The 16,331-nt window shown below is 35.3% G+C and overlaps 1 protein-coding gene across 26 annotated transcripts in view; it reads left to right on the top strand.

The window, feature by feature from the left end:
* SORBS2 (sorbin and SH3 domain containing 2) overlaps nucleotides 1-16,331 on the top strand; it is a 145,061-nt gene that overhangs the window by 100,381 nt on the left and 28,349 nt on the right. For all 26 annotated transcript variants that reach the window (XM_054514693.1, XM_054514689.1, XM_054514694.1 and 23 more), the window contains 3 exons: nucleotides 1,481-1,595; nucleotides 14,540-14,592; nucleotides 15,230-15,417. In XM_054514693.1, coding sequence (XP_054370668.1) covers nucleotides 1,481-1,595; nucleotides 14,540-14,592; nucleotides 15,230-15,417 — 356 coding nt within the window. The remainder of the gene's footprint in view (nucleotides 1-1,480; nucleotides 1,596-14,539; nucleotides 14,593-15,229; nucleotides 15,418-16,331) is intronic.

Below are 16,331 nucleotides of genomic sequence, written 5' to 3'. Positions count from 1 at the left end.
AAGCTATAGCTCATCAATCTTTTCCTGCCATTGGGAGATTCTTTTTTTAATTGCCTAGAAAGCCAGAGTATTTAAAATCTCACCTAAGAGGCTTAGGTCCACATATATCTCATGTTTTATACCTGAGAGGCAAGATATGTTTTGCATTAGCAGTTGAGCTCAAAATATAGTCCTTGCAGGATAAAAGGCTGAAAACTGTAAATTATTTGAACTGAGTGTGAATCAGAATTTCAGTAGCATCCTTTTTTCTTCAGTGGCTTACAGTGTAATGCAACTTCATCTGAATATTTCCATTTTCCTATTCATTCTCAAAAAATGTAACCTTTTCTGCTCTGAAAATAATTTTTTCCTCAGTGAAAATAAACAATAAAGCCATGTAGAACTACTTCCCTTTAAATGTAGGGCATTTTATAAATAGAGATGTCTGTGTCCCTGAAATGCACTTGCAAGCATATTATAAACAAAAGCTACCCCATAGATCTTTTTAAGGCACATGACATGTGCATTATTATGTCAGGTCACATCAAACCAAGTCACGCCAGAAAGACCAATAGAACTGATAAAATTTAATCAGTGTGTGCTCTTTCTTATCAAATACAGACAATAGCTGTTAGTATTTCCCCTCCCCTTTCCTCCAACCTTTGAGTTACTAGTGGGTCATTTTACCCAGAGTAAATAAAAATATGTGTGAGCTACAATTTTCCAAGTAGAATGGAGGTAGGTACTGACAAGAACTGCCATGCAAAGGTAGCTCCCACTGTAACTAGACAAGTATTCCCCCAAAATGTATATGTACCTAGTAATATGACATAAATGACTGAAAAAATATGATAGCATGGGTTACTTTTTATTCTTTGCATAGCATTATTAAATTGAAAGCAAATTTGTAATTATAGAGAAAATGGCTACATTTCTATTCCAAATTCAACTGCAAAATTCTTCCTCTTGTGTATCTACTCAAGACAGAGAAGCAATATGCTGCTTACAAGGGTATTCAGAAGTAATTCTACAATGATCAGGATAATGATCATCACGCGGTCTTTTAAAATAATTCCTCATTTTTTGCCTCAGAAAATTTTATAACTTTTTCAATATGGCCTTATTATCATATTATGTGATGACAAAATATCTACCACTTGCCTATATTAGTATAGTGCACAAAACATGTATGGTTATTTGCAATGGTTTGCATGTTTTTTTGACGTGGTATGCCAGGGTAGTTTTTAAACTGCTCTACTAGTTAAAAGAAAAATATGAGTGATCACAGATTGGACATCTCTAGTATTCTTCCTTCTGTACTGAGCATACTTGCTGTAAACAGGTTAAGATGTTACAGTAAAACATTGCAATGCCACAGCTGAGATCTGGAAATATGAGCTGTTCTGAACATCATCTGGCTTTGCAGGTTTCTGTTGTACAGGGCTGCAAATCACAAGGTGGTGACAGTAAATTAGCTCAGTTACCTGTATTTGTTGTTTAGGAACGACTGGGACCCTCCTGACAGAAAGGTAGATACTCGCAAGTTCCGTTCTGAACCAAGAAGTATTTTTGAGTATGAGCCGGGAAAGTCATCGATCCTTGAGCACGAACGACCGGTAAGACACACAAATGAAATGGGTAGTACAGTAAGAGATTTGGTAAGAGCTTATCTTTTTATTACTTACTATTAATAATTGCTATTTGGAAGAATATTTAAGATCCTTTTTCAAATACAATTTTGCAGCAATTTGTCTTTGCTCTTATCTGATGGTTGTATGGAAAAATTTGGTTTGGCTTATTTGCTTGACTTACATCTTCTGGTGTTTCCAAGGAATCACCACCATGCAAACCTCATGGATGATAGACAAAACAGATGGAAACTGCTTTTTCTAATTGGTGTGCATCTACAGCACTTATTTTCAGTAGTGTTAACAGCACATATGATATCTGATTAATTAATGCATAAAAAGAAGATATTTGCATTTTCAGGATGTGCTGAATTGTATAGCTAAGGAGATTTTGGTCAAATACTGGCCAAGGTTGCCCAGACAGGACTTGCCTGAGCACAGCCCGGAGCAAACTGATATGATTATTCCGACTTTTAGCAGGAGGTTGGACTAGATGACCTCTGGGGATCCTTTCCAGCCTCAAATACTCTGTGATTTGAGTGAATGTACATTATGAATGAGTATATATTAACATGTAATTAGAAGTCTTTATTCCTGCTTTCTGAATAATTATAGCAATTGTGGAATAAAGCTATGCTTAATGCTTGCAAAATGACAATTAACAGAAGTTTTCATTTGCTGAAAGGCACATTCACCCAGCTCTTCTTATTTAACTTTGTGCTATCTTAACATTTTCTTATTTTAGAAAAGCTGTTATGTATCAATGGTGATATTCTCTTTTCTTGGTCTTTTACTTTGAGGTTGAAATGTTTGAGGGAGTCCAGTTTTAAGGAAGAGGTTTATGAAATGAGTGCTGGATTGTTATTTGCTTCTGTATTACATGCTTGTTCACAGAATTGATTTTGCCAATTTAAAGCAAATTAAGGAAATTACTGAATTTCAGAATATGCAGTATATCAACTGTGTGAAACACCTGAACCAAGCACCTTTTCCTTTGTTTTTCTGGTCTTTGCAGGAATCTATTTTTTTGTTAGCTAGAAAACACAAAGCTCTTTTTCTGTGAAATTGAGTTCTTGCAGAATCAATGTGCTTTTCAAAGAGGAAATGGGCATTGCTGTAGGAACTGGTAATGAATAAATATAATTAGTATCTGAGTGCAGATGAAATTAACAAATAATTTTATCTAAATGGCAGTGTCATTTTTCCTGAGCACTTTTTGAGTGCCAAGGCTGCATTATAAACACTGAGGTAATTTTCCAGTTTTCCCAATGCCAAAGTGTAATAGCAGATTCAAGTTAAACATAAGAAAATTACACTGATTTCAGTGTATTCCAATAATGGCCTCACTTTTTTAATAAATTATATTTTTTGCTAATGTAATGTGAACAAAAATAATTCATATAACCATTGCAGTGCTGATGAATATTTTCAGAGCTATATTTTTTCAATTCTAGCAAACTAATGAAATAACAAGAAAATGAGGTTTGCTGACTGTTGCTGAATCTTTTTTCCCACTTGCTTATGCATTTTACTTTTGCTAATCTGAACCAAGACATGGAATTTTGAGCTTTGGTCATTAAAATATTTTCATGCAGAAAAGCATTAGTCATGTTGTAGTCATGTTACTTACTAAGCAATATCCATCAAGGGTAAGGTCATACTTTGCCATCTTGAAGCTTAGACTAAAAGTTTAGGCTTAGCTGATGTACATACAAGGAACCATCTCATTGTATAAGAAATTTTTAAAGCTGAGGAAAGTACATTCATGTACAGAATTGAGAGATTTGTTTATGTATGATTCAGAGCTGTAAAAAATTGGAAATTATTATGAGATTAAAGTTTTGCTGACACTAGTGTAACATAGTTGAAAAAATTAGGAAGCTATCACAGTTTCATCAATCTGGAATGTCTACTGTCGATAAAGATGCTATTTAGCTTTATATAATTAACATAGTACCTTTGAACCATGTTACTAACAGAAAATTAATTGTTTTCACTGAAATATTTGCTCTCCTTGTATTCACTGAATGGGATATAGAAAGTAAAACTTAACTTCTTAAAGGATGATCAGCAAAGCAAGTCAAAAGCTTTTCATTGTGTGTCGGAAAAGCTGACCTCTGAAAATAATGCATTGGTTCTAAATTCAGATGAAAATTCCAAATTCTCAAACGTATCAGTACTGCTAGAATTAAATCTTCCATCTTAATAATCTCGAAATATTTGATTTCTAATGTCTGAAATTTTTTTTTATGATACGGAAGGAAAGTAGTAATAAAAATGTGGATATAAAATAAATGTGGTAAATTAATATTGCAAAAGAGAGACATTTATAGTGTCTGGACTAGAAAGTCATACTTTATTAGTTTTGTATAAATCAAAGAAACCAAAGGGAGTTTTTCTAACACTCTAAATCTCCAATTTTTTAAATTAAATAATTTCCATGTTTACAAGATTGTAGTTTTGATGGCAAAGTAATCTGTTAAAAATATAAAATATTTACAGCTGCCTTGTATCATAATCTGTCAAGTCTGACAAATCAGACTTGAGAGATTAGCATTCCCTTTATTGGTGTAGGTAGCAGATTGGAATTTAGTTCTGATTAATGGGGAGATAACACAGCAATAAAAGAAATTGAGATTCAGTGTGAAGCTAACATTTAGTGGGAAATACTATGCAGCAGATCCTCACTGATGAAAAGAAAATCTGCATTAATCAAAACAATGTGAGAAATAATAAACTAAAACAGTAAGAAACATGAAATGGATAGATTGTTTAGGGATCACTAATTGTTATAGATGCAGAAGTATGACTGTAGTTTCAAACTGCTGTATTGTGTAGTATCCTCTTCCATGAAACAGGAAATTAGTGTGGTTTCTTCCATAATTTGAATTTGTAAGAGTATAAAACATCAGCATAAAGGAGAGGTTTGGGATGAGTACTTTGAGATTGCAGTAAAAGTTTGTGATATTAAGGCATTAAATAGTCTTACCAGACATGGTGATACAGCTCCTTTTTTTCGTATTTCAAGAAGCCACTGATAGGGTGGTACAAAAGTTGTTTTGATGTGTGTTTCTATCTCCAGTGTCTGCAATTCAGCTAAATATTCCTCTTTTTCTCCAATATCATCCAAACAATGGACTTGTTTCCTAAAATGAATATTTACTTTCCATTAATAATTAAATGGCAACGTAACAAATTAATCTTACTCGTGTGTAAATGAAATTAATTTTTTTTACTAGTTTCTGCCCTGTATATATGAGAAGCAATTCCTCCATATATGTACATATATCTATTTCTGCAGTAGTGTATGTAAGGAAAAATCTCAGTGTTGCTGTAAAAAAAGACCTCATAAAACTCGTATATGCAATGCCTCTATTTTCATTAGTTATTTTACTCTAAGCATAAAAGTATACATGTGCTAGTCAAATAAAACTGTGAGGTTAAATTTTAGTTCTACATTTTTTTAATCTCTGTTCAACAAACAAATTTTGTACTGAGTTTATATGCAAGAAGAATTCATTATTAGAATCAATTTTTCTAAATTACTGTTTTCTCAAATACCAGAAATAGACTGGGCTTGTTCCATGATGTACATCTGTTGTTTTTCGTTTGGTTTGGTTTTTAGTGTAGTGAAAAATTGGAAATTTTCTTTAGAGCATGCATATTTGTTTGCTTTTGACATCTCAATCTGGTTATCTGAATATTCTGCTTGATATTCTTAATACGGCAATATAAAATATTTCTTCTCATGAAGAAATATACTAAGTCCATCTGTAGTAGACTTGGAGTTACCATAGCTATTTAAAAGTAGTCCAAAAATAAATTTAAAAAAGTGAAAGAAAATTCTTTAGAGATAATAAAGTGCCAAAGCCAAATTTACAACAGGTATCTCAGCCCTCTGTTCCAGACAGGCTTCAGTTTGGTGTTTGAACTTGCAAATGCAAAATACTGATCTACATGTATGAGCCATTTAACTCATGAGTTTAAATGCAGTTTTGATTATTACCTGTGGATGTCTATCTGTGTATCAAACCAAGAACAGGCAAAGCTACATGTAATACTAGAGATGTAATTTTGCTCATTGTCCATGTTCTATACTTGAGTATGCTGATGCAGTGTTGTGTTGACTATCTGGTGCAAAAGGCGAAAGGAATGAAGTTACTTAGTGGTCTTCAGTAGTATATTTTCAATTAATAATCAAAATATTACTAAATTTCTAGATGAAGGATAGATTGTAGGAACATTATTTGACTGGCAAGTCGTAAAAAGGGATTTTCTCTTATTGCTTTTACTTTCTATTCCAGTAGTTTGGGAGATACTTTGTGAGACTAAGCCAAGTGCAGCTTCTAAGTCAAAATTATTCATTCATTTTAAGTCTCTTAGAAAGGGAGATAATAGAAAAAGCTCTGTCAGCACAACTGAATCCAAAAGCCCAACAAAATCAATTGCCTGTGTATTGATCTTGGTAGAACAGGGATTGCAGTTGTCTCCAGAACTGCCAGCAGCAAGGAATTTGCAGACTTTAGTGCTCAGTTTCTTTTTGTTTGCTGCCCTCTGCGGTTGAAGCTGTAAATTAAAGTGGACTTGGCTGCATGGAGCTAGCTTTACATACTTTTTAACAGCCTCATTTTATTTGCTACCCAAGAAGAAATTAAAACTTAGAAACTATATAAAATACATGATTTCTAGCTTCTTCTTTACCAGCAGAAACACAAGGGTTTTTAAGCTTACAGCGAATTGCAAGAGTATCTGAAGTTGAAAAGGGAGGCAACTCCCATTCTCATTTTTATCTCCTTGACTGGTTTAGGGGAGCCCAGTTGATCTGTCAGTGTGTTCTGCCTCCCTGCAAGGAGGGACATGGTTCCATCACTGGGTAGGTGTGGGGCTCTTCAGGGCACCTTGAGGCTCAGAGCAATGTCAGTAGGCCAGGACTTCTAGAGCAAAAAATTCCACAATTCCAACCCTATATACATTTTAAATTATTTATTTGTTTGTTTGTTTTCTGTAAATACACAGCAATGTTGTTGATATCAACATTTCTGGGAAAATTATTTTTTTTAATAGAATATAAAGATAAAAACATGCAATATTTCAACATACAGTAACTTAGTTCGGAGAAAGAATGGAAAATAATTGTTTAGTAATGTCTTCTCAGACTATTCAGATGCAAATTGTGGATTTTTTTTTAAGATAAGCAAAAAAACCTTCTAAATATGGCAAGCACTTCCTATAATTCCTGTAAATCAAGTTGATATACAGCAAAGTTATCTTTTGTGTTTTGCATCTTGTCATTTTTTGCCCTCATGCCTTCTTATCTCTGTAGAAGAGAATCCTGTGTTTTTTTCTTAAATTAGCCCTAGTCTCTATTAAATTCACACATTTTAGTAGTCATTTCATGAAACTAATTTCAGTAGTGTTTCTCTACGAAAGACTTGGGTTTCTATAGTTGAGTTCAAGCTGTACTGCTGAGGTACAGCTGTGGCTGGTAGAAATGTAAGGGCAAAACTCCAGAGGCTCTTCACTTCCTAACCCTTCTGTGGAACACAGCAAGTTTTTCATCAGTGACATTTACTTCCCTCTGCATTCATAGAAATACTACTTCTCTTACTTGAAAGGGCATTGTGAAGATAAGGGTATAAAACAACAGCTGGGGTCCAGATATTGCATGAACAGCTCACAGATACGTGAGCACCAAGGTAGTTCTGAAGGATTGTTGACTTTTCAATAGAGCAGTGTTGGCAGACTGTCCCAGTAACACCAAAAGCAGCAAGAAAAGTGCTGTAAGATGTTTAATTACCTGAAATGGTCAAAAGCACAGTGTTATATTTTGCAGAAAACAGAAATAGCTGTGTGTGATTGCTCCAGTCTACTGGTGACAGTTCAACTGGAGGAAAAAGTGTCACATACTTGATCACCAGTGTCATTCTTTATTGCAAGACCCTGTCTTCTTTGATGATTGCTTTCTAGGGCACACCATAATTAGTGTCTAGGTTCTGATAATTACAGTTATGGAGAAGCAAATTTTAAATTCAGAAATGTCTATAACAAGAGGATTTCTCTGTTTCAGAGATATTTAAGCCAACAGTTCACTGTAATTCTGTGCTGCATGAAAGCCTACATCAGATGCTACAAAGAAACTGAAGCTATTTAGAAAGTAATTATGCAGCCAAGTTTACAGTTGATTAGATATCCCATTGAGAGCTGTACTGTTTTGCACCGTCATGTTTTCATGTTGCTTGAATAAATCTGTCAATTATTCTTCTGTTCACTGAAGAATTTCCTTAATACTATCTTCAATTGCTTTATCCCTTGGTTGTGAGAATTTTCAGATGAAAACAATGTATTCCACTGTCGAAAAAAAGGCTTCATTATGTCAACAAGGCTATGCAAGATAAAGCATTTCACAGTACTGCTGAAACAAATATTAATGGAATGCATAATTTTTTGTTCCCTATCTTTTGACCATAGGATTTAAAATATATCAGTTCCTTTTCATAGGCTGAAGTGGCTTTTTAACATAGTGATGCTTGCATGATGCATATTCCTTATCTCTGCTCAGTGCTTGCTTCAAGACATCAAGATTCAGAATTAACATGCTTTGTGAGAAGACAAAGAATGACCAAAAGCAATACAGATAAAGTTGTGTCTTTATTGCTGATCTGATGGGCAATTTCCTGCCTATGCTGGAGAAGACAATAATTTAAACCATCTTCCTAACAAGGAATCTTTAGCAGCATTAAATGTAATTAACTAATGCAATGATGTTAAAGAAAAGGTCGAAGAGCCCTCTTAGCTTTAAGAGTGTAATTTTAAAATGTTTAACATCTTCCAGTCCTTGGAAGAACATCAACAAAAAGAAAAGTATTAAAGCTACCAGTGAATGACAGCTCTTGAACACGATATCCTCTATCTTAAATACCATCTTCATTCTTTGATTTTACTCCATTTATTTCCCCATATTTGTTCTATGTCTGTGTGTTTGTTGTTAAAGTGATACAGCATTTCTAGCACTTTGCTCAGTGTGTGCCTTTTCCTTCCCTTTTCCTTCACAACTGCTCCAGACTGATCGCATAACCCCAGATGACATAGATTTAGAAAACGAACCCTGGTATAAATTCTTTTCAGAGCTGGAGTTTGGACGTCCGGTAAGTGAGGACAGAATATTGATATTTCCACTTTAGGAAAAAAATCTTTTTAGAATGAGGAATTTAAATTACCAAATTCACCAAGTATAAGCCAGTAAAATTAATATAAAGGGGTTTTTTTTGAGGAAAGGCAGTAAAGTCCCATAAATATAAGTATTTTTTTCAAATAGACTCTTAAATTGCTAGAGTAGTTATAGTAATAGCTTTAATAAGGAGTATGTATTAGATAAATAGTAGTGTGTAAGTATTTAATAACAAGACAAATTCCATTATAAACAGAGACGTTTGCTGGTTTCTCTCAAATTTTTGCATTTGGCTGGATTATTTTTGAACAATCTTCTAGGACAGAAAAATATGACAGTTTGCATTAGAGAAGCTAAGTTACAGATCATAACTTTTACTTAAAGGACCAGATCTAAATTTAAATGTATGAAGCCAGAAACAAATTTCTTACAGCAGGAACTACTGACAATTTTTTCCTTTTCTTCATATCTTATATGCATACATGCAGAATATGTATTTTTTACCTGAACACAGAGATACGGGTTTGCTCTGTTTTCAAGCTGGACACCTGTTTGAATTGACAGACTTCAGTTCTGTTCCAATTTTCACAGAGTGCCATTACCCAAAACAAGGGCTTTGGCAAACAGGTGCTGGTTTAGACCTGCTGCCAGCACTTACGTCTAAAATTATAAACCTGAATGGTTCCATCTGGCCAAAACACCTAAAAATCAGAAATATCTAAAATTTTCACCTTCAATTTCCTTAGCACTTGCAGTTCTTCTGCAAATACCATAGGCTTAGTTGTATCTAAGCACCTAAGGCTATTTGTATGTTTTTTACAATGGTAAAACAGTAACACTGTCCTTGAGGCAAGACTGAGAACTAGATTTCACTTCCTCCCTGCACAACGCCTTAACAACTAGGTTGGAGATGCACCCGCTCTTGCTTTTGCACACTCCCTCTCTGGCTCCACAGAGCTCCAATTCTTTCCTGTACACTCTAACATCTTTAGGAAAAAAGATAGCAAATATCCTCATCCCAAAAGAGTGTCTAAGTCTGCAATATCCAGACAGGCAGAAAATTAAAAGAAGTTAAAATCCCCTTAGAAAAAGGAGGGAAGTAAACCTAAGCACTCCCTCAGTCTTTTTAAGCATTCTCATAGCTCCCCAAGATCCTCCCCGAGATTTTTTGAGTTTAAAAAGCAGAAGCCACAGGCCACAGACAGGAAATCTAAAGACATAAGCTTGAGAGTATCAGGATTTAAAATATCCCCATTCTTTTCATTCCCTGTCATCCAACAGTTCTCTGGAGGCCTATCAGAATTTTAATTAGTGACATGCCAGCTACATGAGGAGCCTGAGCACAGACACAGGGCCTTGGAGGACACCCTGGAACCAGGCACCTTAGTCCTTTTCTGTAGCTAGCCATAAGCCAAAATCAAAACTCCCTGTTGCTTCAGGGAGAGCAGAAGAGAAAGCAAATGATATACACTCTTTTAAAACCTTAATGTTTTAATCATAGCATTTTAAAAATTACCCATTGAATATCCCATGAAAATTTTAAAAAATAATAAAGGTTAATATATCTGGGTTCAATTTCTTGTGCAGTGGTCTATATTGTTATCACATTGTCATGGATTACTTTTTATCTCCATTATCCTGCCATTCAAGTGGTATTATCATTTCTCCCTCTAGGTGGGCAGAAACAGTACAGATAAATTCTTCTGATTAAACATATCTAAACAATATTTTACAGATAACAATAGCTTTTAAGATAAAATCTATTGAAATTCCTCCAACAGAGCATAACTGTGATGCTTTAGACCTTTCTCTTTCAGTGTTAAAACTTGCTGGTATTTATTCAACCATTCCAGTTGTAAATTTTACCACCTAAAGTTACTAACATTTTATTAAGATATTTTAAAAATAACACAGTTATCCTTCCATTCTACCCGTGTGTGTCACTCTTTGTATCTGACGCTGTCAACACTTAATTTCTAACTGTGTCACCTTTTCCACATGTTTCATTCCTTGCTGCCATTGATCCTCCTTCATTTCATCTCTACACTTCTGCTTTTATGATGCAGCCACCTAAAAAGCTTTTGGACTATGTTCAAGACAATTCTTCTGGTGTTTCCAATGAGGTAAATGAATGGTTCTTTTTCAGATGATTCTCTTGGGAAGAAGGGTTGGAATGCTCACCATTTATATCTCGATTTGTTAAAATTTAGTGGTTTCCTTCTGATAGCTATGAAACATTTCTAATTCACAATCATTGTATCTTTGTCTTCATATCTTTCCAGATCACTAGTGCATTTGGATGTTGATCTTATTATCCTAGGAACTGTGAGTCCGTATACCCAAAACTTCTCAGAGATTAACACCCAGAATTACACAACACTCCATACGTCTCTAACTGACAAATTCCCACTTTTCAGAGTTGGGCATGTGCCTTGCACAATTAATCCATCAGCACAGTTTATTTTTTTATTAAAATATCTGACTGCAAATTCTATCTGTCAAGTGAAAGCCTTTGTGGCTAAGCTGTCATTGCTCCAATTAAGTATTTATGACTAAGGTTGCTCATCAGGTAAAACAGCAATTAATAGTACTTTTGTAATTTATAACTCAGGGTTGACAGTTGCTGTCAGTACTGCAAATAAAATTAATCAAGATCAGGTAGTGGGTTGACATTGCCCTACTCTGAGTGGGAGAGATTCAGGCTTTCATTCCTCCTCCACTCCCTCCCCTTTTTTACAGCGTTAGGGCAAAAGTCAGCAAATCCTCTCTACTGGCAACTTTGCTTCATATGGTGGCTTTACTTCATCCATATTTGTGATTCACTCTCATCTTCTGTAGTTTCTCCAAAAGTTAAACTTAAATTGTGGTCTTAAATTGTTAATTGTTTGCAATTTACTCTCGTTTGATTTTAAGCTCTCTATAGATCTAGAAAAAGCACATAGTTTTGAAATTTGGGCCCAGTTCTCTGAAAGAAAAAGCTTCTAGGCCTTTTCTAATTCCTGTTGGTTTTCAATACATCAAGGAAGACAATTTAAAAGCCCTAACATGACTTTGAAATATTCCCATGTTCAGTAGGTCTGGGTAAAATGGCTATTAAGTATCACTGGTTTTCTCTTGGATTAATTTACAAAGTCCTCTCTTTAATTTTGAAATTTTAGTAATATTTAAATATGATAAATCATGTTCAAAAATGACAGCAACTTAATACTTCTCCAAAGGAGGAGACTATTTAAAATAACTTGATAAAGTATTATAACCATCGTGCAAACAAGCCTATTTGTTATTTTCATTTTACTTTTGCCTACTTTCCCTAGCTCTATTTTTAATCAGCATTAAAGCCTTGATGCATGAAAACAGCTAAAATACTGGATAAATTCTAAATAAATATATCATTTTTTTTAGTAAAACCAAATCAAAGTATTCAAAAAAGATTTGGAGTTGTCATCTCCAGTATTTAATTTTTTTTTAAGTTGCCTTTATTCATATAGAGCAGTGTTGAATATTGTGGAAGATGGCTAATTATTTTTGGGGATGGGAGAGATGTGTTCAGTTGGGCCATCTAAAAGTGGGTCAATAAACACCCAAGAGCTGATAGGACAGCTGCAAACAGTAAAACAAGTAGTAAAAAACAACCACACACAGCATTTACTTTCACCTTTCCTCTATATGTCACATCAATGAAGCTCTTCCTGTGGAGAGAAGGTATAAACTCCACACAATCTATAAAATAATATATGCCTGTAGTAGAAATTAGTGTTGTAGAATGGGCAGAGTACAGGATCTGTCATAGAGAAAAAACATTAAAGCCAGCATCGAATAAAGGATAAAAGGGCAAGTTGCATTCAAGGTGGTAAAAGAATCTTAAAGGATGTAAAGTGAAAGCCAGTAACCCAGCAAGCAATTTTGGCATGATAGGCACTTCTAGCCATCTGTGTATAGCCTGGGGAATGCTGTGAAAAGGAAGTTCCCTCTGGTGGGATTTCCATTGTGTGATCCCATAGCCTTCCACAGGAGAGAGTGAGGATCTGCTCCACCCTTGGGAGTGACATCATGGTCTGTACAGGCATGGAGCCACTACAGGTGGTGGGAAGCAAACACTGCCTCAGGGCCATTTGGCCACTGTCCCCTCCGATGTGGTCAGTGGTAGCAAGTGGAGGTGGTTGGCATCTGCACGAAAGAATCCTCAATGAAAATTTGTCTGCAGCGTTTGCACCACCTTGTGCAACATTTCTGAGAGATCACCCGTGGTCCTGAGTGTCCTTCCTGGCTGCTTCCAGACCATGGCAGTGACTGGTCAAGAGAAGGAAGATGGTTGTGGCCAGTTTTGAAATGAGACTTGGGTATTTTCCAGGACAGGCTGAATGTGTGTTTTATGGGTAGTGCAGGGAAGCACACAGACCTGAGGCCTTTGCTTCCTGTGGTTATACTGGCTGGTGGTGCGAGCAACACTGTGTCTGGCTTCTATGGTTTTATTGCAGATAGACCTCATAGTATTGATATATATCTTAAAATCATTGCATTTGGAGAGTGATGGGACAATCGTCACAAAGTACTTGTAAGCCTTCAGAGGGTGTAAAGAAAAACTTGAAAATATGAACTATGTGAAAATAGCTCAAGTTTTAGATAACATATGTTTCATATTGTGGCATGTTTGTGTGGCTCTCCCCACCCCATAGTCCTAAAAAATCTGTTCCCAAATATTCTAAGACTACTGGTGACTTCTCTACCTAAGTGTCAGTTAACAGATCTGGGTGAAGTTCTGTTCATGAGCTTGCAAATCAAATCATTGGGGGAAAAAAATCCAACAAAAGAAAGGACTTGTACAGCCCATGAGTGCCATTACTTCAGCAGTCCTTCGGGACGAAGATTTTTCCATGCAGGGAAAAAGCCAAGAAGGCTCTCTATAAAGGGAAAAAATATTTCCTGCACCTTAGAAACCTGTATGATAGTTCTATTTCTAGTCCATTGGGTTATGGAAAGCTGAAGTAACATGGCAGGAACTTGAAAGAAGTTCAATTCTTGAACCTGACTGCTTTATACCCATGAAGAAATACCCCAGGAACCAAGCAGTTCATTCTAGATTCATACCTGGGTACCAGAACTGTAATATTACTTAATTCTGACTAAAGGCTTAAAATGGTTGATTTAAAATCAGTAGTCATTTAAGGCTGACTTTGTATTAATAATGTAATTATGGAAGTTCCATCTCCCAGTAGCTGCATCTGTAACTCCATAAGCAATGACTCATTTTCTGTGATGAGAACTGTTCTTACCAGGTATATAAGGCCAGTTGTGCACCACAAATGTCATGGGATTGACAAAAGCTTCTGGCTATTATTGGTTGTAGGATTTTGGTGAGTAACTGAGGGATGAAGAGAAGCTTTGCAGACCTCATATATACATAAAAGAATAATTTTCAGATTTTTCTGTTTTTACAGTAAAGATTTGTTTCAGCTGTTCTGTGACTGGTTTTGAAAAGTATATAGAGAAGCATGATTAGGGATCATTATGTAATAGTGCTTTAAAGGAAAAAAATTCCTGAAGTAGAATAGGTAATGAAATCTAGCAATGCTTTTTAAAAGCTGCATAATTTATTCTCATGAAATGTTGCTGTGTCTATGATGGAGTGCTCAGGATGTTAATTATCATGGGCTGTTGTTATAGGATTTGCCACAGAGTAACAAGGAGTCATCAAATATGATAAAAAAAATTGTCACTCTTTCTTCAAATACAAACATAACAATCCATGTTTTTGTTTTCACAGGCTTCCTTATATCATCACTATTCAACAGACAGAGGCCTGGACAGGCCCTCCAGGTAAGAAGCACTATCTATACTTCAGCAGACACAGATTATCCAGCCTGAGGGTCTTCTTTGGGACCTGACACCAGCAGATTTTGTGAAGAGTCAGATTTTAACATTCACCTTGTGAGCTACTGGCAAATTAGATGCTTGAAGTGTTGATTTTGATGCTGATGTGTAGATTTTTAGTTTTACAAGGACTTAGCGTTTGCATTTAAATTAATCACACTGTGTTCTGGGTCTTTCCACTAACATCCCTGAGCTTCTCTCTCAGCAGCAGTGATTTATTCTTTACCATTACTGCCTGCAGTGTATTCAGTGCTGTTTCCCTAAGCATGATACCTTGACAGTTCTCAGTCTGTATCTTTTTCACATCTTTGCGCCTAAACTCTAGTTCCAAAAAATAGTCTAACATATCTTGATGCATTTATTTCAAAGAAAATGGCTTAGTAATGTTGTGTACAATTTTAAAACAATCAGGTTAAGAACAAATTAATCTTTTCACTGGGAAATAGGCTGTAAGATATGTGAGACCAGTGCTTCTTCCCTTTATGTGTTTTTCATCTATAAACCAATATTATAATTATGACCTTACTTCTTAAATTCCTGAATTCTGATCTCAGAGTCAGACTGATCCTGCTTTTTTCTGTAGTTCTGCAAGTACTGCGAGTGACTACAGAAAGCGAAGGAAGTCAGAGCCCGCTGTGAGTCACCAGAGGGCACACAGTGACCAGAACGCCAACAGACCTAACCTGGGCCGTACAGACACACAGGGCTCATGTTCCACCCTTAGGAAGCCTTTAACTAGCTCATCTCCTTCTTCTCCATCACGAGCTAAAGGTAAGAGGAGGCCACGTTAGCTAGTAGAAAACTGCTGCTGATGTGTTGTACTGCATGTGGGTAGCAGCTGCCTGCTGCGGCTTGGTCAGCAGCTTTGAGCCTTTCCTGAAAGGCTGACTTCTTTATTCTTACAGGTGTAATTTTAAGCTGGAAAGCTGGATTTGTAACAAGAATTTTCCAGTTTCAACTGCTTGTTCTGACAAAAGAGAATTGACTAAAAGAAGACTATGAATTCTACCACAATACATAAACCCTATTATTTTTATTAACTCTACTACTTACTAGATTATTGTGATTTTAAAGCTAGTTTTATTATATTGAGAAAGTAAATTGAGACAAATTACCTGTAAGATTAAAGATGTATGTCCAGGATAGTAGACCTTTTAAATCCATAGGGGATGTCTTAGTTGTCCGTTATTAGGACCTAATGTAATCAAGAAAATATCCATTATTATCAGGACATGATTTAATCAAGAAAGCATCCATAGTCTGATTTCTTACTTTTTAAATCCTTGGAAGTATTTAGTAGAGCTGATGCAATCTAATTAGCTTATTTTTGGCAAGTTACTTACCATCCTATTACTGTTTTCCATATCTCTCCAGGAAAGAGATCACAGAGTCAGTTCTTCATTTGGGTTTTTGGAGATTTGGATGGGTTTTTCTAGAAAACAAAAAAAGCTTCCAGTAAAACATAAAATGGAAATAATATATAGAATAATACTGAATATAATATGTCTCCATCTCTTTGAATTATTATTTTTATTATTCTCTTAATTGCTCTGTTTTGTAGCTATACTAACTAATCAGTAAACTTTTGTAACAGTAAATTCACAGTGAAAAGAACATAATATCCATAGATATTATGGATATTATGAGAAAGTGTCTAAGAAAAGCAGTGAGGAACATTGAGAGTG

This window comes from Molothrus ater, chromosome 4 (assembly GCF_012460135.2).
Source record: "Molothrus ater isolate BHLD 08-10-18 breed brown headed cowbird chromosome 4, BPBGC_Mater_1.1, whole genome shotgun sequence".
In the NCBI taxonomy this organism is placed as follows: Eukaryota; Metazoa; Chordata; class Aves; order Passeriformes; family Icteridae; genus Molothrus; species Molothrus ater.
Note: the sequence above shows the minus strand (reverse complement) of the source record. Positions and strands in the feature narration are given on the sequence as shown.